The sequence below is a fragment of the Muntiacus reevesi genome, chromosome 18 (genome assembly GCF_963930625.1).
Source record: "Muntiacus reevesi chromosome 18, mMunRee1.1, whole genome shotgun sequence".
Lineage (NCBI taxonomy): Eukaryota > Metazoa > Chordata > Mammalia > Artiodactyla > Cervidae > Muntiacus > Muntiacus reevesi.
Genome location: NC_089266.1, coordinates 33,717,131 through 33,743,943, shown reverse-complemented (window position 1 = coordinate 33,743,943; position 26,813 = coordinate 33,717,131). Strand labels below are relative to the sequence as shown.

The 26,813-nt window shown below is 51.2% G+C and overlaps 1 protein-coding gene across 5 annotated transcripts in view; it reads right to left on the bottom strand.

The window, feature by feature from the left end:
- The window catches only part of PIK3R6 (phosphoinositide-3-kinase regulatory subunit 6), a 47,843-nt gene that overhangs the window by 9,336 nt on the left and 11,694 nt on the right, over window positions 1–26,813 (bottom strand). For 3 of the 5 annotated variants that reach the window (XM_065910226.1, XM_065910225.1, XM_065910227.1), the window contains 11 exons: window positions 18,064–18,147; window positions 17,401–17,492; window positions 16,635–16,703; window positions 15,814–15,946; window positions 15,602–15,671; window positions 14,380–14,563; window positions 6,991–7,156; window positions 4,874–4,960; window positions 3,249–3,672; window positions 2,835–2,913; window positions 2,007–2,129 (listed from right to left, as the gene is read on the bottom strand). In XM_065910226.1, coding sequence (XP_065766298.1) covers window positions 2,007–2,129; window positions 2,835–2,913; window positions 3,249–3,672; window positions 4,874–4,960; window positions 6,991–7,156; window positions 14,380–14,563; window positions 15,602–15,671; window positions 15,814–15,946; window positions 16,635–16,703; window positions 17,401–17,492; window positions 18,064–18,147 — 1,511 coding nt within the window. The remainder of the gene's footprint in view (window positions 1–2,006; window positions 2,130–2,834; window positions 2,914–3,248; window positions 3,673–4,873; window positions 4,961–6,990; window positions 7,157–14,379; window positions 14,564–15,601; window positions 15,672–15,813; window positions 15,947–16,634; window positions 16,704–17,400; window positions 17,493–18,063; window positions 18,148–26,813) is intronic. The other 2 variants (XM_065910228.1, XM_065910229.1) reach the window with 2 other exon arrangements.

Sequence of the window (26,813 nt, the reverse complement as noted above, 5' to 3'; positions counted from 1 at the left end):
TTCAGCCAGCTCCCTCCACACTGTTTTGGGAGTTGCCACTTTCTTAACAGAGAAACTCCAAAAGTGCCCCCTGCTCTGCACTAACCCGGCTGTTTCTTCAGCACTGTCCAAGCGTTTCCTGCCAGCTGATTTCTACCCCTAATCAAAAGACACCGATCCAGCACCCCAGTGTTCATAACAGCACTGTTTACAATAGTCAAGACATGGAAGCAACCTAAATGTCCATCAACAGATGAATGGATAAAGAAGATGTAGCACATATATACGATGGAATGTTACTCAGCCATAAAAAAGAATGAAATGATGCCATTTACAGCAACATAGATGGACCTAGAGATTATCATATTAAGGGAAGTACGTCAGACAGAGAAAGACAAATATCCTATAATATTACTTATATGTGGAATCTAAAAAAATAATACAAATGAAAACTGAACACTGATCCTGAGGGAAATAAAGACTTTAAGAAGTGAAGAGTTATAACCCACCCCCAGAGGGTTACTTAATGTGCTAAAGAAGTTCATTCTCCAAAACTCAATCTCAAGGGGATTAAAAACAAAACTTGACAGGAATTCCCTGGCTGTCCAGTGACTAGGACTCTATGCTTCCACTTCAGGGGGCATGGGTTCAATTCCTGGTTGGGGAACTAAGATCCCAATGCCTTGCAGTGTGGCACAAAAAAAAGAAAAGAAAAATCCAAAAACAAATGAACAAACTCAACAATGGAATTCTAAAATTTATATGGAAAGATAAATAAACATAGTCTGAAAAGTTTTGCAAACGAAGAGTGATGGCGTAAATGTATCATGATATTAAAATATATTAAATATTTAATATATGTATTAAATATATAAAATTAATAATAAAATATAAATATATTAATTTAAATTATTTATTTAATAATGAATAAATAAATTTATTATTTAATTAATTTGTTAATAAAATAATATATTTTATTTAATAAAATATATTAAATATATTTTAATAAAATATATTAAAGATATTAAAATATAAAAGTGCAAATTTATACATAAATGAATAGATCACTGAGAAAGAATACACTCCAGCATATGTAAGAATTTTAATAAATGATAAAAGTGGCATTTCAAGCTGATAGTATACCTAACAAATAGCTTTACGACAACAGCCTAAACACTTGGAAAAAATAAAATTACATACTGAAATTAATTGCAGACAGGTTATCTAAATGTAAAAAATGAGATGCTAAAAGTGTTAGAGTAAATTATCAGTGAATTTAATCTTGGAATGGAGAGGGTCTTTCAAAGCATGGCTGCAAAGGCAGAAACCATAAAGGATAGACATATTTGAAATTCTGTAGGTCGAAACAAACCCCACTTCTGACAAGACTGAAATGAGAAAAGCGGGAAAAAAAAATGTCTGCAGCACATATGACAGCAGAAGGCCTTTCAAATCGGTGAAAGATGAGCCCCTTCCCTGCCTGTCCTCACCATTGCCTGGGCCTGGGGACTGAACGATGGCTTGTGGCTCAGAGAACATGCTTTGGAATGAAGCTGCCTTATTCCGAGTGGGGCTCATCCTGTTACTCTGGGCAAGAGACCTAATCTCTTTGTGCCTCAGCTGCCTGATCTGTAAAATGGGGATGTGGTGACGACAGCACCAGTAGACAGACACGCATGCCCAGCTGGTAGGACCGCGGGTGGGAGTGCTTAGAACAGTGCCTGGCATGGAGCCGTGCTAAGGAACGTTAACTGTTGCAACCACTGCAAAGCAGCCCAGCAAACTCACAAGTTTCCAATGAGAAGCATATCATTGGCCCACACACTTTAATAAAGAATAATGTTTCCCTTGTCCTCTCCACACAGTGGTCCTGTCCAAACAGGAAGGTACCTGGTACGTAATAAAATCTAGCCACTAGCTCCTTAGGGCCCCTCTTCTGCCTTATCCCTTGTGGGGTCCCTTGGGGCTGACTCTTGAGGTCAAAATTCAAGAAAACGCCCCCCCACCTCCCACCCTCACCCCCCTACCATCTCTGCCAGCTTGTGGATGGTGGGGCACAGGGTGTTGACGATGCTCTCGTACCACGGGTCCATGCGGCCCAGGAACGCGGCCAGCTCTCCCAGCTCCGAATGCCTGGATGCTGCAGATGTCTGCGAACAAGGGGTCGGGGCGGATGAGTCAGGCCCACTCTGGCACTTTCTTCCTGCTCGGTGGGGGGTGGGGGGAGCAGGTCCCCAGGTACCAGTCCTAGACAAACTAGCTTTGGGAATGGGTCAAATTATTCAAGCTCTTAGGGCCTGGATTTCTGCACCATGTGAAGACGGGTCTCACACCTGAGGTGAAGCTGGAACACCCCCTTCCTGAGGACACCTGCCAGGGACGCTGAAGAGTGGTCATTAGCCTTAAAGGGGACAGACAAGCAGTGTCTTGAATTTAAGGCTCCCCAATCAGAAGCAGAGGGGGCAACAGAAAGGAAATATTGCCAGTGCAGCTTCGTCTCCCCTCGGAAGGGGTAGGAGTGTGTGTGTGTGTGTGTTTAAGAGAGAGAGGCCCTCCTGTTTAAGCATCAGCTTGCCACTGATTCCATCAGACAAGCAAAAGGAAATCAGCCATGGGGTTGTGGGGTCATGAGCAGGCTGCCACAGTGAAAAGGCATCTCTGCCACCCCTAGGGCCCATGCCTGTGGCTTCTGGGACAAAAACTTCCAGGTCTCCCCCAACTCCACATCCTAAAGAAGACTGATCCCAGTTCCTGCTCCTGACACCCTCCATCCCTTCCCCAGGGCTCACCCCCAACCCAGCCCTCCACCCCTTCCCCTAGGTCCCCCCTCTCCCAACTCCCTCCTAGTCCAGCACCTCGGGAGCCAGCAGGGGGATGTAGTAGAGCTGCAGGCTGAGTCGGGGGGTGAGGCAGAACCTCTGGGTTTCTTGCTTCCTGGCAGGGGGAGCAGAGCACAGGTGTGAGCAGGGTTTGGGCTTCCCACAGACTTGGTTCCATCTCCTGGCTCTGTTACTTAATATCTTTTCGACTCTGGGCAATTGGCCTGCTCACTCTGAGCCTCTGCTTTCTCATCTGTAGAATGGGTGCAGTAAAGCAGGGAGCATGGTGCTCCATGGTGGCCGGGTGTGGGGTTTGGGGGGAACACAGGGTACCCCCGCCCCCCATTCCACCCTGGTCTTGGCCTCCCCAGCCCACTTCTCCATCCTTCAGCAGCCCAGGCCAGGCCCACCTGTGTCCCAACCGTCCCCAGCTGCCCCTTGAGGCCCTACCTGAGGTTGCGGTAGGCCCGGGCCAGGCGCCCCAGCATCCTGTCATCCCCCAGCACCAGCACCCTCGCTGTGTGCAGCCGGGAGACGCCGGGCAGCAGCTCCCCGTCCCCGCTGGGTCTGCCCGTCCTGCGGTGCAGCCCTGGGGGCCCATCCCAGCTGCTGGGCATCACGATGTCTGCGGGCCACACCCGCTTCTTGATGCCCCCTTTGCGCTGCAGCCCGGCTCGCTCTGCCTCGGGGCTGCCAGGGGTCAGCAGCTCGTCGGCCCCCAGAGGAAGGTCCCGCTCGATGCCGCTGTCAGTGGACAGCATGGACGCCCGGGCCAACTCCCAGTCTGGCAGGAGGCCCTGAAGATCCAAGGCCTCCAAGTCTGCACTGAGGCGCAGCTGGGTTTGCGGGCGCAGAAAGAGCACCAGTTCTTTCCCTGGGATGTGAGACCAAGGGGACTGTCAGGGTGGAGAGGGGACACCAGGCTGGCTGGGCCTCACCCAGCAAGGCTGGTGGTTCCATGTTTCCCACACACTTGTTAGCTGAACAGAAGCCCCATGAGATGCTTTGAGGAGGAACAGAGGTTATGTGGCAAAGAGAGACTGAGAACCGCACATACTCAGACCACAGGTAAACATTCTAAAGGCGCTGAGAAGTCCTGCTGCAAAGACATCAGCTTAAAAGGCGCTGAGAAGTCCTGCCACAAAGACATCAGCCTCACTCACTGCCTCTGGACTCTGGAGCCCTCTTCCCCTGGGCTCACGAGCACCCTCCCATGCTCCCAACTCCCCTGCAGCTTCCCCCGGGACACAGACAACAGAGCATCAGCTCCTGGAGAGACCTCCAGGCTTTTCCAATTGCCTTTCATTTTGTTGCTCATGAGGAAACTGAGGGCCCGAGCGCACCGAGCCCGTCTAGGGGGACCCAGCACATGAAAGGTTGTGTGGACCTGGAACTCGCTTCACCAGCCTGGCACCTCCCACCACAACCTGCCCCTCTGACTTGCCCCTCCCTTGAGAAGAGTAGGGGCTGGGGTGGGGGAAGGGGGACCGACCCCAGCATGGAGGGGAAGTGTGGGCCCCCTCCTGCGCCAGGAACCACAGCTCTCTTTAGTGCCTGCTTCCTTCTTAGGGGCACGCACCGTCTGTTGGCATCAACATGGTGTGTGGCGCTTTCTGGACACACGTGACCAGAGGCTAACGCACAGGGCTGCCCTGACACAGAGAAAATGCTTTTCGGATACTGCAGACAGCTCAAGGGACAAGGAGCACACTCACAGACAGACACGACAGATACACAGACACACACACACAAACAGACATACAAAGGTGCACACAGGCACACACAACAGATGCACAAGCAGACACTCAGTGATAACACAGACACAAGCACAGAGGCACACAGACAAAGATACACACAGGCACACACACGCCTAAACATACACACAGACACATGACAGGTGTACACAGAGACAGACACACACACCATAGACACACAGACACACAAAGACACCTGCATGCACACCGAGAGACAGACACATAAACACACAGATGCGCACACACACACACACACACACACACACGCTCATATCCCCCGTTGTTTCCAGCCTGCTCCCCAGGGAGGTCCAAGGCACTTACAGAGCTGCTCCTCGTCGGTCCACAGGTGGAAGGTGATGCGGGGGCTGGGCAGAGGGACACTCAGCGGCCGGTCCTGGAGAGGGTCACCTGAAGGAAGGAGCAGGCTGCGGAGACCACGGAGGAGAGGGTTGTGGGAGTCTTTTCTGCCCCTCCCCCGCCCTCAGCTCCTGTCCGGGGGCCCAGAGGAAATGGCAGAGCCCCGCTCCCTCCCACGTCTGGCCTTGCTGAGTTCCCCTGCCTCTCTGCCACCATCAGCTCATTGGAGTTAACACCACTGGTCCCCTCATGACCCAAGCACGCCTAGCAGCTCCTGCTTCCTGCAAACCTCCTAGCTGGAACCGTAGGACCCTTCTCAAGCCAGCCCACTTTATCCTTCCCAACCTTTTCTCCCGCTGTTGGTCCCTCCCACTGTGGTCCCACCCCCAGCCCCGCTGCCACCACGCTGCCCTTCCCACTGTCCATGAGCAGACCAGGGGGAGAGGCCTCTGGATTTCTCAGGGCCTTCTCTTGGAGCTTGGGTGCAGTAGACGCTCCATTAACGTTTGCTCCTGTAGGGGAGGTTACAGGCTCATGGCCAGGAACTAAGTGCACTGGGAAGCCTGCATCCAGGGATGAGACCAGGGCCAGCTGATCCCCACTCCTCCTTCCAGAATCTTCTTTACACTCCAGCCCCGGGAGTCATTCCCTCCCCAGACCTTATTGGCTGCACACCGGGCACACCTAACGGCAGCCGTAGGGTTTAACGTCCACAGAGCTCGGCTCCCTCCAGAACGAGGCTGCAGGCTTCCTCAGGGGAGAGCGGCCCCCAGTCACGGGACACTTACTACTGTTCCTAACTTGCATATCATCTCACCAGCTCCTACCAGCAACCCAGGGTCACAGGGAATAGTATCTTCACTACAGAGGAGGAGGCAGGGGCACAGAGAGGTTAAGTAAATGGCTTGAGGTCACACAGGAAGGGGCAGAGCCAGAATTTAAATCCAGGCAATCTGGCTTCAGAGTCCATGCTTTTACCCGTGACATGGTGCCCATAACCACTGTCTCATGCTGCCCCCTAGAAGCAAGGGGTCAACGGGGACACTCGCTGGTCAGTAAGATGTGCTGGGCAAGTCTGGGTGGGAAGCAGGTGTCTGGATATGGCAGAGATGGTGGGCGCAGTTCAGACAGGTCTTGTCCTGCCCATGCAGAGTTACTGCTGAGTTAGCAAGTGGTACCCGAGAAAAGCAAAGCCAGGTTTGCTCCAGGGTTTGGCCCAGCTTTGGGACTGGGGATAGTGTTGGGTGGATGGGGAGCTTCATGAATAGGTATTTCCATGTGGTAATCGGAAGCACTATAGAATACTTATTTTTTTTTGCTGCACCGAGAGGTATGTGGGGTTTTAGTACCCTGACCAGGAATTGAACCTGTGACCCCCGCATGGGAAGCACATTGGTTATTATAAAATACTGATGGGTTTCCCTGGTAGCTCAGATGGTAAAAAATTTCGCCTGTAATGATGGAGACCTGGGTTTGATCCCCGGGTCATGAAGATCCCCTGGAGAAGGGAATGACTACCCACTTTAGTATTCCTGCCTGCAGAATTTCATAGACAGAGGAGCCTGGTGGGCTATAGTCCAAGGGGTTGCAAAGAGTCAGACACAACTGAGCAACTAACACCACATACCTAAGAACCAGACAGCCTGTGTTTGAATCTCAACTCTGCTACTTAGGAGGTGGGTGACCTTGGGCAAGATTTATAGCCTCTTTCTAACACAGTTTTCTCATCTGTAAAATGGGGATAATGCTTTCTATTTCATAAGAAGTTTATTGTGAGGATTGATTTAATCTATGTAAATTGCTGAGAACAGCAAATGGGGTGTAGGGTGGTGCCAAGTAGGTGTCAGCTGTTATCATGCCCAAATTACCCACCTTCATATTAACCCAAGACCTTCAAGTTCTTGAGCATCCTCATGCCCTAGGCTCCTGGGAGTTGCTGTGTGTCCGCCCCCGCCCCCCCGCCCCCCCCTTCCCCCCCTCCCCCCCTTCAGCCACACTGGCCGACTCCGGGCTGGTTTAGAGTTGCTCTCTGGCGCCCCCTGCAGGTGCCCGGATAGCAGCCCACCGCGCCTGCCGCTTACCGCCGCAGCGCTCCCTGGCGGTCGCCGCCGGCCCCAGCAGCGAGCTGTAAATCTCCTCCAGTCTCTCCAGGTGGCCCTCTCGGCTAGGGCTTGGCTCTCTGGCCATCTGCTCCACGGCTGTCACCACGGCGTGGAAATAGCGCTCTAAGGCGGGGCGGGAGCTGGCCTGACGAGAAAGAGCATCAGAGCTTGAGCCTTGGCCCAGCACTCACCCACCCCTGCTCCGCCCAGCCCACAGGTGCACCGACGGCCCGGTGGTACCTCCCCTCTGCCCTGGACACCAGCAGGAGCTTCCCCAGGAAAGTTTCTGCTCCCCACATCCAGGAACCCGCCGTTGCCTGATGCTTCCTGCAGCTGGGGTGGTCTCCTCAGCCCCTCACTTCCTGTTGTGGGGGGATGGCTGGCGACCAGGAACCCAGGGGGGCAGGGATGACACTGACACCCACCCTCCTCGGAATGTTACCAAGCATCTGGATCATGTTCTGCACCACTAGGATGTAAGCTCCAGGAAGATGGCAAGTTTTGTCTGTTTCGTTTACAGCTGCACCCCCAACCCTGTGACATCTGCGGGTACAGTAGGTGCTCAATACATTATTTGCTGCATATTTCCTAAACATGTCACTCCTATACTGTCTTGACATACCACCTATAATCATTGCTTTTCTTTAAATTGGTGTACTTTTTTTTTTGGTTCAAAATTATTTCAAAAGGAAACTTCATATTGCTGCTTTAAGTAAAAATGCTACCGTCACTTCTCATAAATAGAAAATAAGTAAGCTGAATATTATGATCACAAGTTTAGGCGCTCTGTTATGTCTGACTGTTTGCAACCCTGTGGACTGTAGCCCGCCAGGTCCTCTGTCCATGGGATTCTTCAAGCAAAAATCACAGATTGGGTTGCCATTCGCTTCTCCAGGGGATCTTCCTGACCCAGGGGTTGAACCCGGCTCTCCTGCATTGCAAGCAGACTCTTTACCGTCTGAGCCACCAGGGAATGATCACAAAGTTCTGTTATTAAATTCTAGCCAGGTACTATGGGCTGCCAAGGCTTCAGAGCTGGAAGCTTGCTTTCTCTTTTGAAAAAGGTAGATTAGCGAGTGCTAAAGAGGTGAAGGGTAGGATTTCCCTGGCAGTCCAGTGGTTAAGGCTTCGCCTTCCAAAGCAGGCGGTGGGGGTTCCATCTCTGGTTGGGAAGCTATGATTCCACATGCCTTGGGGCAAGAAAACCAGAAAATAGAAGCAATAGTGTAACAAATTAAATAAAGACTTTATAAAAATGACCCACATCAAAAAAATTCTTAAAAAAAAAAAAGAGGCTAAGGGTAAAGCACCAGAGCCTTTCCCCTTACTAGAAACAGGTTTTGAAAGAGTCCCTTCCTCTTTCAAAGAGAGGCACCACGCTCTCCAGCACTGCAGGCTTCGTCTCCAGGGGCACAGTCTTGCCCACCCTGACCTGACAACCACCCTGGATCACCATTCTCGGGCTGTGTCCCTACTCCCTACTCCCCAACTAATCCCAGCTCATCACTGAGGATGCAGGACTCAAAGAAGTGACACAGGTGGGCACTGCAGGACTTGCTCTCTCTTCTGGGCTAGGGGTCTGCTGAGCAAAGTCTTAGCTTCCTGGGCTAAGGGAGAAAGGGTCGTTCTGACTATTGAGGGCTCCAATAAACACCTGCTGAATGATCAACTGAATGAACACAAGTGATGACAGAGACAAGGAATCAGAGCTGGAAGGGACCTTGGGGACCATCTCATCTTGTTGCTTCATCTTACAAATTGATTATAAGTGAATTAATTAAATATTTACCAAGTACCCACTAGGTGCCAGGCACTGTTCTAAGTGCCAGGGTACAGCAGTAAACAAAACAGACAAAAATTCCTGTCTTGGGGACTTCCCTGGTGGTCCAGTGGCTAAGACTCGAAGCTCTCAATACGGCAGGCCTGGGTTCGATCCCTGGTCAGAGAACTAGATCCCATTTGTGGCAACTAAGACCCGGTACAGCCAAACAAATATTTAAAAAATTCCTGTCTCCATGTAGCTTATATTGAAAGTGAAAGCTTATAGTGAAAGTGTTAGTCTCTTGGTTGTGTCCAACTCTTTGTGACCCCATGGACTGTGTAGCCTGCCAGGCTCTTCTGTCCATGGAATTCTCCAGGCAAGACTGGAGTGGGCTGCCATTTCCTTCTCTAGGGAATCCTCTCAACCCAGGGATTGAACCTGGGTCTCCTACATTGCAGGCTTATTCTTTACCATCTGAGCCACCCAGGAAGCCCAGCTTATATTATAGTGCATTTCTTTGTATGTGTGCATGAGTGGGGGTGGGGAAATAATAAAAAGGATTAGGGAAATGTACAGTATGATGAGTAACAGTATTGAAAAGAGAATAAAACAGGGAGTGGATGCGAAATTTGGGGGAGGGGCTAAAGTTTTAGATAGTGTGACCAGAGGAGCCTCAATGAATGGTGATTTCTGAGTAAAGGCTTAAAGGAAGTGAAGGATCGAGCCTTGTGGATACCTGCCACGGGGCAGCCCCACATGGACACCCATCTCCGATAGGCAGAACACGGTGCAGTGTGTCAGAGAGACAGACTGTTGTCCCAAGCTGATCTTCAAACCTTGAGGCCTCGTCAGCTGATTCTGTGGACATGCGGGGAGACCAGTCTACTTCCCCCACTCCCTCCCTGAGGGCTGGACCAGGCCCTCTGCAGACAGGATGTGGTCTCCTGGCCAGATATGGCCTAGCCACCAGACCGTGGCTGGCTGAGCCACCTCTCCCAGGCCCCACCTGTCCTCCAGCCGGCAGATAAGACTGGACATGGGATCCCTACAGCTTCCTCAGGAGCAGAATTCCAGGTAAGGAGGCTGGGGTCTCAGGGAGTGGGCCACCCCAGGCCAGGCCTCAGTCTGGGTTCATCCAGAATGGACGGGGGGTGCCAGGGGGCCCTTGAGGACCCCTTAACTCCAAGCTTTTTAGGGTCTCTAACTTCAGATAGATGATGCAGTCCCTGTGTCTCTCTTGGCACTTCTTTGGCCCCTCCCCCCATTCTCTATTCCCTAAAATGGACACTCAGATAAAGTGAGGGAGAGGGCATAACAGGCTGACTGTGCTTAAAAAAAATACAGCTTTCATTTTCAGCTTCTTTTTTCTGTAGCAAAATAGTGCAGGCACCCATTAATTCTAGCTCTGAACCCCACCCCATTCTTGACCGGGCACCTCCCAATCCTTCCACATCCCGATGCCCTCAAACTCTGCCCAGCCTCACTCCTAAGCTGATTACCCCTGAACCCCAGGCGCATCTGATTCAGGGATGGAGTGAGGCCTGAAATGCTCTATTGCCTACCATCACTGAGAAACAAAAACCAATGTTCTTATGCTAGGGAACCATGGGCTGAAACAACCCGCCTTGGCCAGACAGGAGGAGAACTGCTTGCCTAAGTGGTCTCACAGCAGGAGGTCCCAATAAAACTATCCGGGAAAATTCAGGAGAGGCCAAAACAGGGTGGAGACAACCAAACTCCCAGAATCCTTTGCACTGGGGTCCATCTTGGCTGAGAGATGGGTGTGCCACCAGGAGGGACCCTGAGTCAGACTATGGGCCAAGCAAGCTGACTGGCCAGAGACAATCCCGAAACTAACCCCCTCACCACGTGGCAGAGCAGTCCTCCTGGGTTCCCTGACCTACTGCTCTCCACCTGGGTGCCTGCCCAAGAGTCTCTTGCTGGGTAAGCATGTGTGTCTCCTTGGACTACTCATTTCCCAGCGTTGGACAAGAGTCCACTCTTGGACCTTGTAAGGGATCCCACTTCCTGCAACACTGACATATCTGACATTGTTGTGTCAAAATGGCGACTTGACCACGGCCTGTTTGGTGACCAGAAGCCATCTGCAGAGCCGCAGGTGGCCGCACGGGGACTGCTGGGTCAGGTGACAAACTCTGGTCAGGAAGGCTGGTCAGAGTGCCCCTCCCCTCTCCCCGAGAGCCACAGCCAAGTGCAGGGAGAGAGGACAGCAGCCCACATTGGGGGCCTTAGGTATTTGTGCTAAAACCAGCCTAGGGAGACTTTCCTGGTGGTCTAGTGGCTAAGACTCCCCGCTCCCAATGCAGGCGGTCCAGGTTCAATCTCTGGTCAGGGAAGTAGATCCCACATGCCACAGCTAAAATCAAGCACAGCTAAATAAATAAATAAAACCAGCCTGGGGCTTAGGTACAAGTTGGGGGGACATTCCTCCATCATGTGGCTGTGTGCAGTGAACTCCCAAAAGGACTGTTATGGAAAGAGAGATGTCCAGGATGGTGAGGTAGGAGGCGTGAGTCAAGAACTCTCAGTGGGTCCAAGCAGGTGGGCAACCACAAAGGATGGTGCTTTTAGGGAAAAGGTATGACAGAAAACAACCGACACAGTTTAAGGTTTATTTCAAATCCTAAAAGATGATGCTGTTAAAGTGCTGCACTCAATATGCCAGCAAATTTGGAAAACTCAGCAGTGGCCACAGGACTGGAAAAGGTCAGTTTTCATTCCAATCCCAAAGAAAGGCAATGCCAAAGAATACTCAAACTACCACACAACTGAACTCATCTCACATGCTAGCGAAGTAATGCTCAAAATTCTCCAAGCCTGGTTTCAACAGTACATGAACCAAGAACTTCCAGATGTTCAAGCTGAATTTAGAAAAGGCAGAGGAGCCAGAGATCAAATTGCCAACAGCCGTTGGATCATAGAAAAAGGAAGAGAATCCCAGAAAAATATCTACTTCTCCTTCATTGATTATGCTAAAGCCTTTGACTGCATGGATCACGACAAACTGTGGAGAATTCTTCAAGAGATGGGAATCCCAGACCAACTTACCTGCCTCCTGAGAAATCTGTATGCAGGTCAAGAAGCAACAGTTAGAACCGGACATGGAACAACAGACTGGTTCCAAATTGGGAAAGGAGTACGTCAAGACTGTATATTGTCACCCTGCTTATTTAACTTATATGCAGAATACATCATGAGAAATGGTGGACTGGATGAAGCACAAGCTGGAATCAAGATTGCCGGGAGAAATATCAATAACCTCAGATATGCGGATGACACCACCCTTATGGCAGAAAGTGAAGAGGAACTAAAAAGCCTCTTGATGAAAGTGAAAGAGGAGAGTGAAAAAGTTAGCTTAAAACTCAATATTCAGAAAACTAAGATCATGGCATCTGATCCCATCACTTCATGTCAAATACATGGGGAAACAATGGAAACAGTGTCAGACTTTATTTTGGGGGCTCCAAAATCACTGCAGATGGTGACTGCAGCTACTAAATTAAAGGATGCTTGCTCCTTGGAAGAAAAGCTATGACCAACCTAGACAGCATACTAAGAAGCAAAGACATTACTTTACCAATAAAGGTCTGTCTAGTCAAAGCTATGGTTTTTCCAGTAATCATGTATGGACATGAGAGTTGAACCATAAAGAAAGCTGAGTGCTGAAGAATGGATACTTTTGAACTATGGTGTTGGAAAATACTCTTGGGAGTCCCTTGGACTGAAAGGAGATCAAACCAGTCAATCCAGAGGCAAATCAACACTGATTATTCATTGGAAGGACTGATGTTGAAGCTGAAGCTCCAATACTTTGGCCACCTGATGTGAAGAACTGACTCCTTGGAAAAGACCCTGATTCTGGGAAAGAATGAAGGCAGGAGGAGAAGGGGATGACAGAGGATGAGATGATTGGATGGCATCACTGACTCGATGGACATGAGTTTGAGCAAGCTTTGGGAGTTGGTGATGGACAGGGAAGCCTGGAGTGCTGCAGTCCATGGGTTTGTAAAAAGTGAGACATGACTGAGCGACTGAACTGAACAGTGGTACACAAAAGTCACCCATCAAAGGAAGGATCCAAGATGTAGGGCTCAGGATACAGAGAATCCCAGATGGAACACAAGAGGAGAAAGAGTAATGCCTCCAGTGTCTTTTGACGAGCAAAGAAAGAACAGACACCCACTTCCTGGGGCAGGACAAGCAGCGGATCGTGGACCCCTTGAGGGCAACCCCTCTTCTGGAGCCGGCCTCTCCTGCAGTAGCAGCGCCACACCACAGAGCCACCCGCCAACCCACCTTCCCCAGGGCTGGCACCTTGCCCCGCCCATGCAGACTCCAACCGACCCTTCTGGCATCCTCCCCTGCCCACGAAATCCAGCACCTGGGGCCACCCTGGCCAGAGAACCTCTCTACAGGCTGTGGTCTTGGCTGTGGATAGGGGCTGAGGCTGAGTCAGAGAGAAAAGTTAATGAAAAGTGAAAGTGACTCAGTCATGTCTGACTCTTTGGGATCCCATGGAATTCTCCAGGTCAGAATACTGGAGTGGGTAGCCTTTTCCTTCTCCAGCAGATCTTCCCAACTCAGGGATCGAACCCAGGTCTCCCCCATTACAGGTGGATTCTTTACCAACTGAGCCACAAGGGAAGCCCAAGAATACTGGAGTGGGTAGCCTTTGCCCTTCTCCAGGGGATCTTCCTGACCCAGGAATTGAACTGGGGTCTCCTGCATTGCAGGAGGATTCTTTACCAACTGAGCTATCAGAGAGGCGGAGTCAGAAAGGAAAGCTAGGAAACAAACTAAATGCCCACAAGAGGAACAAGGAACTAGTTAAACTAGTTAAAGGAATGACAGCATGTTCACGAGAGAGAATTCTCTTCCCCGTTAGAAGCATAGCTTTCCAAGGAAAATATTTCCATATGGCATATTTCAGTGTTAAAAAGGATGGGGGAGGGGTGGGGCTGGAAGGCAGCTAAACACAGGCTTGAAGTCAGATAGACCTGGGTTCACATCCAGGCATAGCCACTTCTTATCTGTGTCATTGCAGGTAGGCGATCGGCTTCTCTGCGCCTTTGTTTTGATAAGTACATCCATTTCACAGTGTCATGGTATTTTAAGGTGATACATGTAAAATGTCTAACATGGTACCTGGAACCCAAGAGATGTTCAAAAAACTGGTTCTGAGATTCCTTTGGTGGGCCAGTGGCTAAGATTCTTTTGCTCCCAAAGCAGGGTGCCTGGGTTCCATCCCTGGTCAGGGAACTAGATCCCACATGCCCCGACTAAAAGATCCTGTGTGCTGCAACTGAGACCCGATGCAGCCAAATGAATAAATAAATATTTTTTGAAAACAAAAACCATGTTTTTTTATGATGGCCACCATCGTTATTATTCATGAAATATACCAAATGTTAATTGCTAACATGACTGAGTAGAGGGGTATGAGTGATTTTTCTTTTCTTTCTTGGCTCATCTGCATTTCCCCCCCAAATTTTCCTTAGTGAATGTGTATTTATTTTTGGCTTAAGGGGGAAAAGGTGGTCGGGACAGAGGAGAACGGATGTGGGTGAGCAGGGCAGTGATCTTACCAGCAGCTTCCTCTGCAGTGCGCCTGCGTGGCAGGCCTCCCCCAGCGCCGCCTGCAGGGCGTGGGAGACCACATGGCGCATGCAGGCCTCCGGCGTCTGCTGCCCCTGGGCCGCCTCGATCTCCAGCAGCAGGGCACTGCACACGGAGGGAGACACCAGCTCAGGATCCACGAAGAGGAACACTCTGAGGGCAGAGGTGGGGGGACCGGGGGCTGATGAGGATGACCATGGGGAGGAGGGCCACTGGAGGGGCACCCTCAGAGCCTTGCAGACCCCCCCATTTTATTTACTTCCCCCAATAACAGGAGTTTCAAGTTCAAAGGTCTGTGGGGGGATAACACTAGGGAGTGGTGGGGACTGTGGCAAAGAAGAGCAGGTGGAGTCCTTTGGGGGGGGCACCTGGTCCCTCTGGGGACCTCTAGTCTCCTGTCTAGGGAAATTCCAACTGAAATGTTGCTCTCCGTCTCAGCGTCACGCCCCAGTGACCCTGATATCCTCCAGGAGGGACCCTATGTCCTTCTCACCGAAACTGGAGCTCTGAACCCTAAGTGAGCCCCAACGCTCATCACCTTCATCACACCAGAAAACCAGCCTCGCCCACCCTTTCCTCCGTACTCAATCCTCCCGCTCTCTCCTCCGTACCCAACTGTCACCCAGGCTCTCTGATGCCAGGCCCTCTGGGTCGCTTCCACTCCCCACACCTCCATGAACACTGAGCCTCAGGCTGCCCTTTACAGTACCAGGTCAGCAGAGGTACTCGCGGGGAGAACACTCTGCACCCCCTGCCCCACCCCCAACCCCATCTGCTCCTCTCTCCAGCACGAGCAGCAATCTTATTAAAAGGGGCCACACACACAGCCCAGACCTCATGGTGTGATTGTGGCCCAAACTACTGAAATTCTGGAGCCACCTCCGGCTGCCTGATGCTACATCACAGCCACGGGCAGGCTGGAGCCGGAGCCATGGAGCCGGAGTGTGGCCCAGGGCTCCATCCACGTTCCGCATGTGAGCGGGGGAGCTCTGAATCCAGCCCAAGAAGAAACACCTGACTGCTCTCTGGGACCTCCAGGGAAGGACACACCCCGTCCCCCCTGGAGGACGCCCCTTTCCCCCAGAGGACGTCCCCCATGGCTGGACAAATGAGAAGCTCTGCTGGGGCTCCTCTCTGTCCAGCCTCCTGGCTCGTCCTCCCGGGGGCAGCACGCTGGCTGAGGCCACTCACCTCTCCCGGTAGGGGTACAGCTCGCTCGTCAGGTTCTGCTCGGCAATGACCAGCCTCTGGTACAGCGTCCCTGCAGAGCAACTGCTTCAGCCAACCAGTCCCCGAGTCCCTGGCCCCTGTTCCCCACTTTCCCAGAAGCTGCTGAAGCTTTCGAGCTGCCTAGAATCCTGAGAGGAAGGCGAGACCTCGGGTGGAGCTGGGAGTGCTCTCACCTGGGACGGCTGTCTCCGTTTTCAGTCTGATGGCGCAGTCCAGGGCGATCGTGCAGTAGGGGGCGGGCAGGGTCAGCAACCTCGTGCAAAAGGCGTAGGTTCTCCGGTGGAGCTCCTCTGTGATGCCCGTGGCCTGGGTGACAGAGAGGGGTCAGGGTGGCCAGAGCCCTGGGTCACAACGGGCCCTGGCTGGGGTGGGCTGATGGGATGGGAGAAGAGCCAGACCTGGGCTCACACTTCCCTCCCAAGTCTACACCTTTAGCTTCTTCTCCCATCATCTCTAAGACTCCTCCCCTCTTGACACCCCATTCAGTTTTCCCAGGTGGCACTAGTGATAAAGAATCCACCTGCCAATGGAGGAGCTGGAAAAGACATGGGTTCAGTCCTTGGGTTGGGAAGATCCCCTGGAGGAGGGCATGACAATCCACGCAGGTGTTCTTGCCTGGAGAATCCCACGGACCAGAGGAGCCTGGTGGGCTACAGTCCATGGGGTTGCAAAGAGTCGGACACTACTGAAGCAACTTAGTATGCACGCATGCAAGACACTCCATTCACGTTTATCAAGATGGAAATTCATCCCCATCCTGTTCCTCCAGCAAATCAACTCTCCTCCCAACCCTTCTGCTCTGTTGGGGATGCACCTTTACCCCCTGCCCCCCACCTCCGCAGTTTCATCTCTTTGTGTCTCAGAGCAAGGACAGGGCTAAGGGAGGAACTAGAGTTCTTCCAGGCTTGCCAGGCAGAGACCCGGTGTCTCCTGGGTGTCTAGCCCAGTCCCTTGTGGGTCACCACGACCACCCAGACCCTCAGCCCCAGCTCACCTTAGTGAGCACGTACATTAGAGTGTGCAGCAAGGGAATGATGATGTGGCGGGCGTCCTCACTTTCTGCCTGGAAGACAGGAGAGAGAGCAAGGCGTGGAGGGGGCCGGAGGTTATGGGGGACTCGCCTCGTCCCAGTGGCAGAGGGGGTGGAAGGCAGTGTCCCACCAGGCCAAGGGTGTGGGAAAGGGGCTGGAGCCTGCCCTGGCAGAAGAAGAGCAGTGGGGGTGGGGAGGGTGCACAGGGGCGGGAGCCCAAGTGTGGGGGGAGGGGAAGAGGGCCCTCCATGGGGGAGGGGCAGCAGCTGGCAGCAAAGGACAGGCGAGTCCCAACCTGGAGGACCCCTTGAGTGCAGCGTTTCCCGGAGGTAGAGCACTGGGTGGTGAGAAGGATAATTATAACTTTGACAATTCTTAGTAGTTATGCATTTATGTTTATAGAAGCTTTTTGTTTCTGTGTAGTGACATGAGTTTTCCATTTATGGTGGTGGTCTAGAGATTCTTTCTGAAAGATGTTAACTCAGGTCAAACAGAGGGAATCAATGTGCAGCTACTATTGATCATGGGAAAGTACGGGAGAGGGAGAAATATGGTAGAACCAAAAGACAAGAGTGCAGGGAACGTGGGGCTGATGGGCAGACATGGCCCTTCTTCCTCTCATCCCCTCCCGGAAGCCCTAAAACCTACCTTCTCCAGCTCTCTGAGCGAGAACCCACCCTCTTTCTGAGTAAGAACCCACCTTCCCCAACGCTCTGAGTGAGAACCCACCTTCTCCAACTCTCTGAGCAGGATGCGGACCAGCGCCGGGCTCTTCCCAGGATCCCGCTCAACCTTCTTGTGCAGGGACCACCTCCACATGCCTGGGCCAGGAGAGGGTGGGCACGGTGCTGAGCAGGACCCTGAGACCTGGAGCCCCAGAGCCCGAGGTCTGACCCTGCCCCCCACCGCCTTGGATGCCAGGCTCTGAACCTGTGGGTGGGCTTCTCACACATGGGCGAGCTCTGATCTTCACCCCGGTGGGTGGTGAATTCCCAGGGCAGAAAGGACAGAGGTGGGGTGCTAGTGGGGACAGGTGTGTGCACATGGCTTCTGGAGCTCAGCCACGTGCCAGGGAGTCCTGCAGGCCTGGAGTGCCAGGGGAATCTTATTCGCAAGGGGAGTTGGAGAAGGTGGTTAAGAAAGAGGATGGCAGACCCCCAATGGGCTCTGCCATGGTCTCTGAGAGGGTGAGCCAGCGGGCAGAGAAGGCATCTGGGTCATTCAGGCCCCAGGGACTTCCAGCAGGATGGGGGCTTGGCTGGAAGCCCCCCTCATCCTTTGAGCTCCGGGTCGGGACCCTTTCCCGAGAACGCATGGGCAGAGCTGGCTGGGGTGATGACGGGGTAGGAGGGGAGCCAACAGAGCGCACGGAGGATGCCTGCTGGTTCTTACCTCGGTTGCTCTGCAGGGCGGGGGCCTGGGCGCTGAGCTCTCGGAGCACAGCCTGCACGCTCCGCTGGAGATCCAGCTCCACATCTGGGGTGGGGGGTGGAGGGGGCGGGGGCGGGGAGGCTTTCAGGCTGGGAGCTCTGAGGCTCAGCTGCCCCAGCCTTACCCTCCCCTCCCCACCTCCTCTTTCCCTGAGAATGTCTTTAGCCTCTTCTTCAAGCCTCAAAAGGAGCCCAGAAGCAATCAACTTAGAGCTGGCAGCCTGCATCCTGGCCAGGGCTGGAAAACAGCCTTTTGATCGGCATGTCTGTGTTCTTTGTACAACCAGAGTATCTCAGGGTGAGGCATATTTACTGCCAGAGATATGTGGGACAATCCCATTTGTTTCTTTTTGGTTGCACCACGAGGCATGCGGGATCTTAGTTCCGTTACCAGGGATCAAATCTATGTCCCCTGCAGTGGAAGTGCAGAGCGCTAACCACTGGACTGCCAGGGAAGTCCCATAAGACACTTTTCAGGTGATCCCCAACTCTGAGTAATTCTACACTGATTTTAATATATAGAAAAATTATGTAACTAGTTCCTCAACTAGTATGAAGAAGCTAAAATTTAAAGTCAACTTAAAGAAGCACATGAGACAAATGGCAGGAGGTGACAAAGACTCTCTCCCTGACCAAACTCGGGACCCTCGAAGACTTGTTCTCCGCTAGACTCTTAACACAGCCCCTGTCCTGTCCCTGGTCTCCCAGGCCAGTTTTAGCATCCTGCTGCCAGTCATTCGAGAATCCCTGGCTAAATGATCAAGTTCTCTATTCCCCACCTTTGATGGGTAACTCCTCAACCTGCCTCCAGCAAGAGTCCTGTTAGGACCTTTTATTGAGAATCCCCCAGTCCTCAGATCCTTTCTTAGTAGTCTGCCACCCACCGACCCCTCTCTCTGTGTTGACTGCAAATCCCCTTCTGTCTTTGCCTTATTCGGAGCTGAGCCTCATTCCCCTTCTCTACTGCAACCATCTTGAATAAAGTCTTCCTTAGGGTTTTTTTAAAATACATATATAATTTTATTTATTTATTTTTGGCTGTGCTGGGCCTTCGTTGTTGCTGTGGGCTTTTCTCCAGTTGTGGCGACCAGGGGACTACTCTCTGATTGCAGAGCACGGGCTCTAGGGTGTGCGGCTTCAGTACTTGCGGCGTGCAGACTCAGAAGCTGCAGACTCAAGGGCTCCAGAGCGCGGGCTCAGTAGTTATGACGCTCGAGCATGGTTGCTCCTTGGCACGTGGGATCTTCCCGGAGCAGGAATCGAACCCCAGTCTCCTGCACTGGCAGGTGGATTCTTTACCACTGAGCCACCAGGGAAGCCCCCGTTAGGATTTTAACAAGTGTCAAGATAATTGTTTTTTCCTTTAACAGCAGTGTGCTGACATGGCAAAACTCTGGAGATGGTAACTGAGCTTTGGAAAGCGTGGAAGCTGCGAACATGCACCTAACTCATCTCCCACTACAAGGAGTTTAAGGGATCCAGGAGCTTGGGGCTGTCGGGCTGTGAAATCCATCATTTTCCAGCCAATACGGAGAGCAGCAGGGCTTCTAAAGCCAGCTCGTCCCCAGGAAGCTTTGTGGAGGGTTGACTCTGAGTCAGGGGTTCCCCAGCCCGTGGTCAGGCTAGCACATTTCCACCTAGCCCTTCCTCCCTTTCTCCTTTCAGAGTTGGGCTTGCCGCACAGTCTGAGCACTCACTTCTCCAGCCCTCACCGGCTCCCTGTCCTTTTTCTGTCCCACAGGCGTTTCCCCACATGAAGCCTGGCACGTCCAATCTTGTCTCCCCTGTCTGCTTCTTAGAGGACCGGGACCAACACAGGAAGTATGGCAGACACTCCCTGTGCCATCAATTCCCCTTCGTAATCAGCTCCAACCGAGGGGCTGTCTCTACAGACAGGGGTGCAGTCTCTGGTTGTCAGTACAAACCACACACCCCACAGGTTCCGCTTTTGCCTGGGCTGTCAGGAAACTAACAGCCACGTGGAGGCCCTGCCTCAAAAACCTTGTCATCTCAAGAGATGGAGATTTCTTTCCTTTGCTCCTTTTGGGGTGCTCCCGCTTTACAAACATTTATTTTAATCTCCTCAGTTTCCTTTGGAAGTAGGTAGGACGAAGGTGTGAAATTGAAAGTGTTAGGTGCTCAGTTGTGTCCGATTCTTGGAGACCTCATGGACTGTATGAAGCCCACCAGGCTCCTCTGTCTGTGGAATTCTCCAGGCAAGCATACTGGAGTGGGTAGCCATGCCCTGCTTCAGGGCATCTTCCTGACCGAGGGATCAAACCCAGGTCTCCTGCACTGATGGCGGACTCTTTGCCATCTGAGCCACCAGGGTAGATAGAGAGGACAAATCTAAAAAACCAGCAGGTTGCTGCCCAGGAGTCAGAGTTTGTTTAGGTCAAGGCACCCGATGCTCTCATGGTCATGGACCCACTCTTCCATGACTCTGGCATGGACCTTGCAAGTCTGGGGCTGCCAAGCATCTCTGATACTCTCACTTTCCTCTGGCCTCTCATTCACCCCCCTGCCCAGGGCAGGTCCAGGTCTGAGTCTCCTTTGGGCTCTGAGCAGGAAGTGGGCAGGTGTTCCAGTCCACATTAGCCCACCCGGCCACCCTGCTGGGCAGTGCAGCCTCTCCCCAAACTGGCAAGGAAATTATTTCGCCTGACAAGAAGGCTCGTCTCAAGCCTGACAAGAAGGCTCGTCCCAAGCCGTCCTTGCATCTACCTAGTTCCACCTGGTATGAAGATGAATGAGTTCATGCAGGATGAGTTAAGCTTCCCATGGTGGCTCAGTGGTAAAGAATCTGCCTGCAATGCAAGAGACCATGGTTTGAACCCCGGGTTGGGAAGATCCCCTGGAGAAGGCAATGGCAATCCACTCCAGTAGTCTTGCCTGGGAAATTCCATGGAGCCTGGTGGGCTACAGTCCACAGAGGAGACTCCGGGGTCCCAAAGAGTCAGACATGACTGAAGCGACTGAGCACAGGGTGTGTTATTTTAAAAATATGCTACGTTCTATTTCTTCTTTCTTCCTTCTCCCCGCCACCCCAACATGGACCACACAAGAGACTTAAAACTGTGATATTAATAACTGTGTTTTCCTCACTCATTAAAAGAGTAGCCAAACCTTTGTCTTTGGAACCCTAGGTTCCCCTGCTGTTTTGCACAGGGAGTTATGTTTTTATGTTTCAGAGAAAAATAGAGAAGTTTAAAAAAAAACAAACTCTGCCAGTAGCCTGGGGAGAAAACCCCTAAATAAACCCTGTTTTCGAAAGTCTGGGCAGCCGGAACAAACTCAGGCTTTGGTCCACATCTGGTTTGCAGACATGTCTTGTTTAGGCTTGCAGAGTGTCTTTGGGGAAAAAATTGAACTAGCTGCCAACATTCACAAATGAGGAGATTTTGCATAAAAGCTCGAATTCCTGGCATCTCTGGAAAGGCTGTCAACACTGGGCATGCATTCTTTTCCCAGGTGCCAATGACAGGGGCTGGGGAGCTGTTGCCTTCCTGAGACGGGGCATGGCTCCTCAGGGCTTCAGAGTGGTGACTCTCCTTGTTTCCTTTACTTACATCCTTTCCTCGGCCCCTTGACCTTGAGACCCCTGGCTGTCTGATTGAGACAATCAAGCTGGATTGTCTCAGAGGGATGGGTTGAAGGCTGCTTCTTTTTGTTAAAGAGAAGACTGGCATGTAGATGTCAATGCTACTCTCTCAATTCGACCCATCCTCTCCTTCCCCCCCGCTGGGTTCACAAGTCCATTCTCTACCTTTATGTCTCTATTCCCACCCTGCCAATAGGCTCATCAGTACCATTCTTCTAGCTTCCATATATGTGTGTTAATATATGATACTCGTTTTTCTCTTTCTGACTTACTTCACTCCATATGACAGAGTTTACTAGGTTCATCCACATCACTACAAATAACCCAATTTCATTCCTTTTAATGGCTGAGTAATATTCTACTGTATATATGTACCACAATTGTTGTATCCATTAATCTGCTGTTGGATGTCTAGGCTGCTTCCCTGTCCTGGCTATCGTAAATAGTGCTGCCATGAACACTGGGGTACATGTGCCGTTTTGAATTATACACTACCATGTTTAAAAACAGATAGCTAGTGAGAATCTACTATATAACACAGGGAGCTCAACTTGGTACTCTGTGATGACCTAGAGGGGTGGGACGGGGGGTCGGTGGGAGAAAGACTTAAGAGCAAGGGGGATGTTATATATATTTGCATCTGAGTCATGCTGTACAGAAGAAGCTAACACACCACTGTAAAGCAATTATTCTCCAATTAAAAAAAAAGAGAGAGAGAGAAGGTGGTAATTTGAGGGTAGGAGGTCAGATTCTCCGAGACTGTGAGGGCACGAGGGTTGTGGGGACCCCAGGAAGGAGGAAGACCAGGGTTGGCTGGGACAAGGCTGATGGGTGGTGGCAGAGATCTCAGATGGGTGGAGCTACGCACTAAACTCTGTGCATCTGAGAGTCACTGGTGTGGTCTCCTGGGCCACTTTGGCCAGGGCGCAGGGAAGTCCCCAGAGGAGCCCCTTGTCTCCTCATGGACCACTCAAGCCTGGCCAGACTGTTCTGGGGGCTGCAGCCACCATGGACTGAAGACCCACAGATGTTTCCATCATCCAGACTTTGTGACCTCTGGGCTTCTCACAGGATCCCAAAGAGCTGGGGGTGGTGCCCCAAGTGAATGACACAGGAATCTGTCATGACCTTGGAAAACTAGAGCTGGAAGCTGGACTGGATTTGATTAAGCCCACGAAAGTATTTCTCATGTCTCAAATATCTCAGAGTCATCATTCTTCTTTCTCTTTTTTTGGCCCTACCACACAGTAAAAGGGATCTTAGTCCCTCAATCAGGGATTGAACCCATGCCCCCTGCATTTCTGCGTTGGAAGCACAGAGTCTTAACCACTGAACCACCACGGGACTCCCTCTGACATCATTCTTGATCCAGGACAGCCACTAAATAACAACATTCCTTATCCTCCCCTCCACTCAGGAGTAGGATATAACTATCAGGTATCCAGATTACTATTCATATCTAACATTTAAATAGCACTTGAAAGGTAGACACGTAGAAAGTCTTGTGTAGGTGTAGCAAGACAATGGTACATGTTAAACCAATTTGATTTTTGTCACGGCTAGATGAAAAGACTACATTTCCCAGACTCTCTTGTGGTGGCTCGATGGGGGCCATGTGACTGGCCATGCCAGTTCTGGCCAGTGGCATGTAGTGGACGTGGTATGTGGCATTTTCAGGTGTGGCCATAAAACCCTCTGCCCTGTCCTCCATGACCTTGGAAGAAATGATGATGGTTCCTAAGAGGAAAGAAATCTCAGTCCCTGAAAGACTGTAACCTGTATTGAGGAGCCACACGAGTGAGAAATAAGCATTTGTTGTGTTGATCCACAGACACTGGGGTCATTTGTTATAGCAGCTACTGTTCTCTGACTCAGGAACATACAAAGTGTTCTCTGGTGTGCTGTCTCATTGGGTTCTGGGCAGAGACCTGTGAGTTTGACAGAACAAATACTGATCTCCCTGTTTTGAGCAATCTAGAGGGACAGACCTGACCCTTGCCCCCGTCACCTCCCCAACTGCAGAAGGTCAGACCCAGAGGGGCCCTGGAGCTGACTCTCTTCCCATTTCACAGATGGGGAAATGAGGCTCAGAGGGGAGAGGCAATTTTTGCAAGGTCACACAGCAGCTGAAGCAGAGCTTTCTGTTTTGCCAATCTTCCTTTAAAGCTGTCATCTTATGTGTGACCATTCACCTCTTCACTGGGGAAAGAGAAGAGGGTGTACCCAGGTGAGACTGTGGGCTTGTGTCTACTTTTGTGTGCCTGGGGTTTGAATGCACAAATAAATGCCCCTGATGAAGTTGCCTGAAAAAAATTTCCCATGGAATCTCCCTGGTGGTCCAGTGGTTAAGAATCCAAGCTTCCACTGCAGGGGGCTTGATCCTTGGTCGACCCTTGGGTTCGACCCTTGGTTGGGGAACTAAGATCCCGAGTACCATGCAGCATGGCCAAAAAATTAAAAAGTTAAATAGAAAAGAAAGTGGAGAGACAAACCACACACATGCATACACACAGGTTCCCAGCTCGCCCACCAGCATAGATGTTATCACAGCTAAAGAGACAATAGGGAGGAAGGAAAGGAGAAGAAAAGCTGACAGGGTCCTGACCGTGGCGGGACCCCCTAGTCTGGGGTCTGCTCCTCAATTTCCGGCCATTCAGAGCTGACCTAGGACAGCAGTGCCAGCTCTCTGTTGCCCCGCGATCCTAGACAATCAAATCTCTCCCCAACCTACTCTTGGGTGTTGTCTTTCCCCCTAGTTCCCAACCTTGGCTGCACATCAGAAGTACCTGGAGAGCTTTCAAAACCACCAATGCAAAAACAAACAAACAAACAAAAAAAAACCTACCAATGCACAGCTGACCCCAAACCAAAAACAATCAGATATCTGAGGGTGGAGACTAATAATCAATTTTTTAAAAATAGCTCCCCAGGAGACTCTAATGTGCAGGATTACAGAATTCACCTAATTCTAATGAGAATTACTGTCTTAGTCTGGAGATCTGATAACTGATCTATAAGGGAAGGAGTGCAATGACAAGGTGCTCAGAGTTCACAGAGGACAATCATCCCTGAATTAAGAATGAAGGTCGTGACTTCCCTGGTGGTCCAGCGATTAAGAATCCACCTTGCAATGCAAGGGAGCTGGGTTTGATCCCTGGTTGGGGAACTAAGAACCCACATGCTGTGGGACGACTGAACACACAAGATCCAGAGCTTGCGGGCCTCAAGGAAAGATCCCACATGATGCAACACAGAACAAAGCTCCCAGGGTCAGGATGGTCAGGGATCAAAGCTGTGCCCCCTGCAGTGGAAGCGTGGAGTCTTAACCACTGGACCACAGGGAAGCCCCTCAGTTGTTCACTGACATTTATGTACTCAGCACCCAGACACTCCATTGACTGGAGGAATACAGTTCAGGTGCCTCTTCCATCCTGTGCCTGACCTCCACCTTCCCTGCATGTGGAATAAAGGCTCAGATGGTTCTAAAAAGGTTTGCAATCTTGCCCCTGTTTGCAGGAATGACAAAACAGCAATATCTTTGGTGCCCTTGAAACACTGCTCTTTTGCCCTCAAATTAGACATCTTCCTTTTCCGGAGCCCCTCTTCTTGACCCTAGGATGAGAGAACTCTGAGGACTGTAGGAAGGTGGGGCAATATAAAAAACAACTGTAATTTGGGAAGCCAGCCAGGACAACTGTAGTCCTGGTCATGATGAGAAAACTCCCTTTCCACGCTCCCAGACAAGCATCCTAATTTGGGGATGTTTCTCTCACCCACCGAACTTTGGGAGGGTAGGAACCATCTGTCACATCTTTGAGAGTGGATGCTGGTGGTCCTGCCTGCCCAGCAGCCTTCTTTACTCACTGTAATCGCAGTGAGACTGGCCTTGGGGTGGCACAGAACCAAGCTGGCCAACAGACTCTCGTCCCCCTGGGTGACCCTGGTGTGGATGATGGACTGGAGTGGAGAAAACCCCCCTTTTCCTATCCTGGTGGCAGATCCACTCTGTTCCTTGTCTTTCCTGCTGCCTGGTGCTTCAGTCGTTCCTTCCATGATCCGCTCTATTTTTGAAAATTAAATGAACCATATGGGTTTCTATTGCTCGTATCCAAAGGAAGTTTATCGGTACACCTCTCTTCCTAAAACACAGCACAGTGGGTCTTAACTGTAATTCAAGTGAGTGCAAAGTAAGTTGATTCTGAAATATTTAGGAGACTTTCATAGTGCTCCCCTACCCCTATCCTCCCAGCCCAAACTCCAGCTGGTTAAAGACAACCAGGAATACTGAGACATCAAGATTCACTGGCGAGGCTTCTTCTCATTGGGCGAGTCACTGGTTGAAGTTTCTTCTTATTGGGGGATTCACTGGTTGAAGTTTCTTCTCATTGGGGGATTCACTGGTTGAAGTTTCTTCTCATTGGGGGAGTCACTGGTTGAAGTTTCATCTCATTGGGTGAGTCACTGGTTGAAGTTTCATCTCATTGGGTGATTCACTGGTTGAAGCGTCTTCTCATTGGAGGAGTCATTGTTTGAAGCGTCTTCTGATTGGATGACGCTCTTTGAGGGTAAGCCGGGTGTGGAAAGGATGCTTGTCTTAGGAATGATAACAAGCTGGTAGCTGTGCCTGCCTCGGGGTGTCCCCTACCATTCTCCGAGACAGGGGTCTTCAATGACAGTAGAGTCTATGCCTGGTGGAGGGAGGAGTGGTTTCTTACTTGCTGGACGAATATTAGTTGATATACATCTTGGAGGTAGGGTCATCTCTGCTTGTTATCCCAGGATGGTGCAGGGAGAAGAGTCTGGGTCTTGGAATCAGCCAGGCCTAAGTTCCAATCCTGGCTCTGCCACCAACCAGCTTTGTAGCTTCCGGCAAATTACCTAACCTCTCTGAGCCTGTTTCTCTTTCAGTAAGATGAGGACAATTGTACTGATATCCCTACTTCGCAGAATCCTTCTGATGTTTGCATGAGGCACCCCACAGTGAAGTCATTCACAGCCTGGATGCTGGAGCTAGATTGCTGGGTTCAAATCCTGATTGCTATTGTTGTTTAGTGGCTAAGTCATGTCCAACTCCTTGCAGCTCCATGGACTGCAGCACACAAGACTTCCCT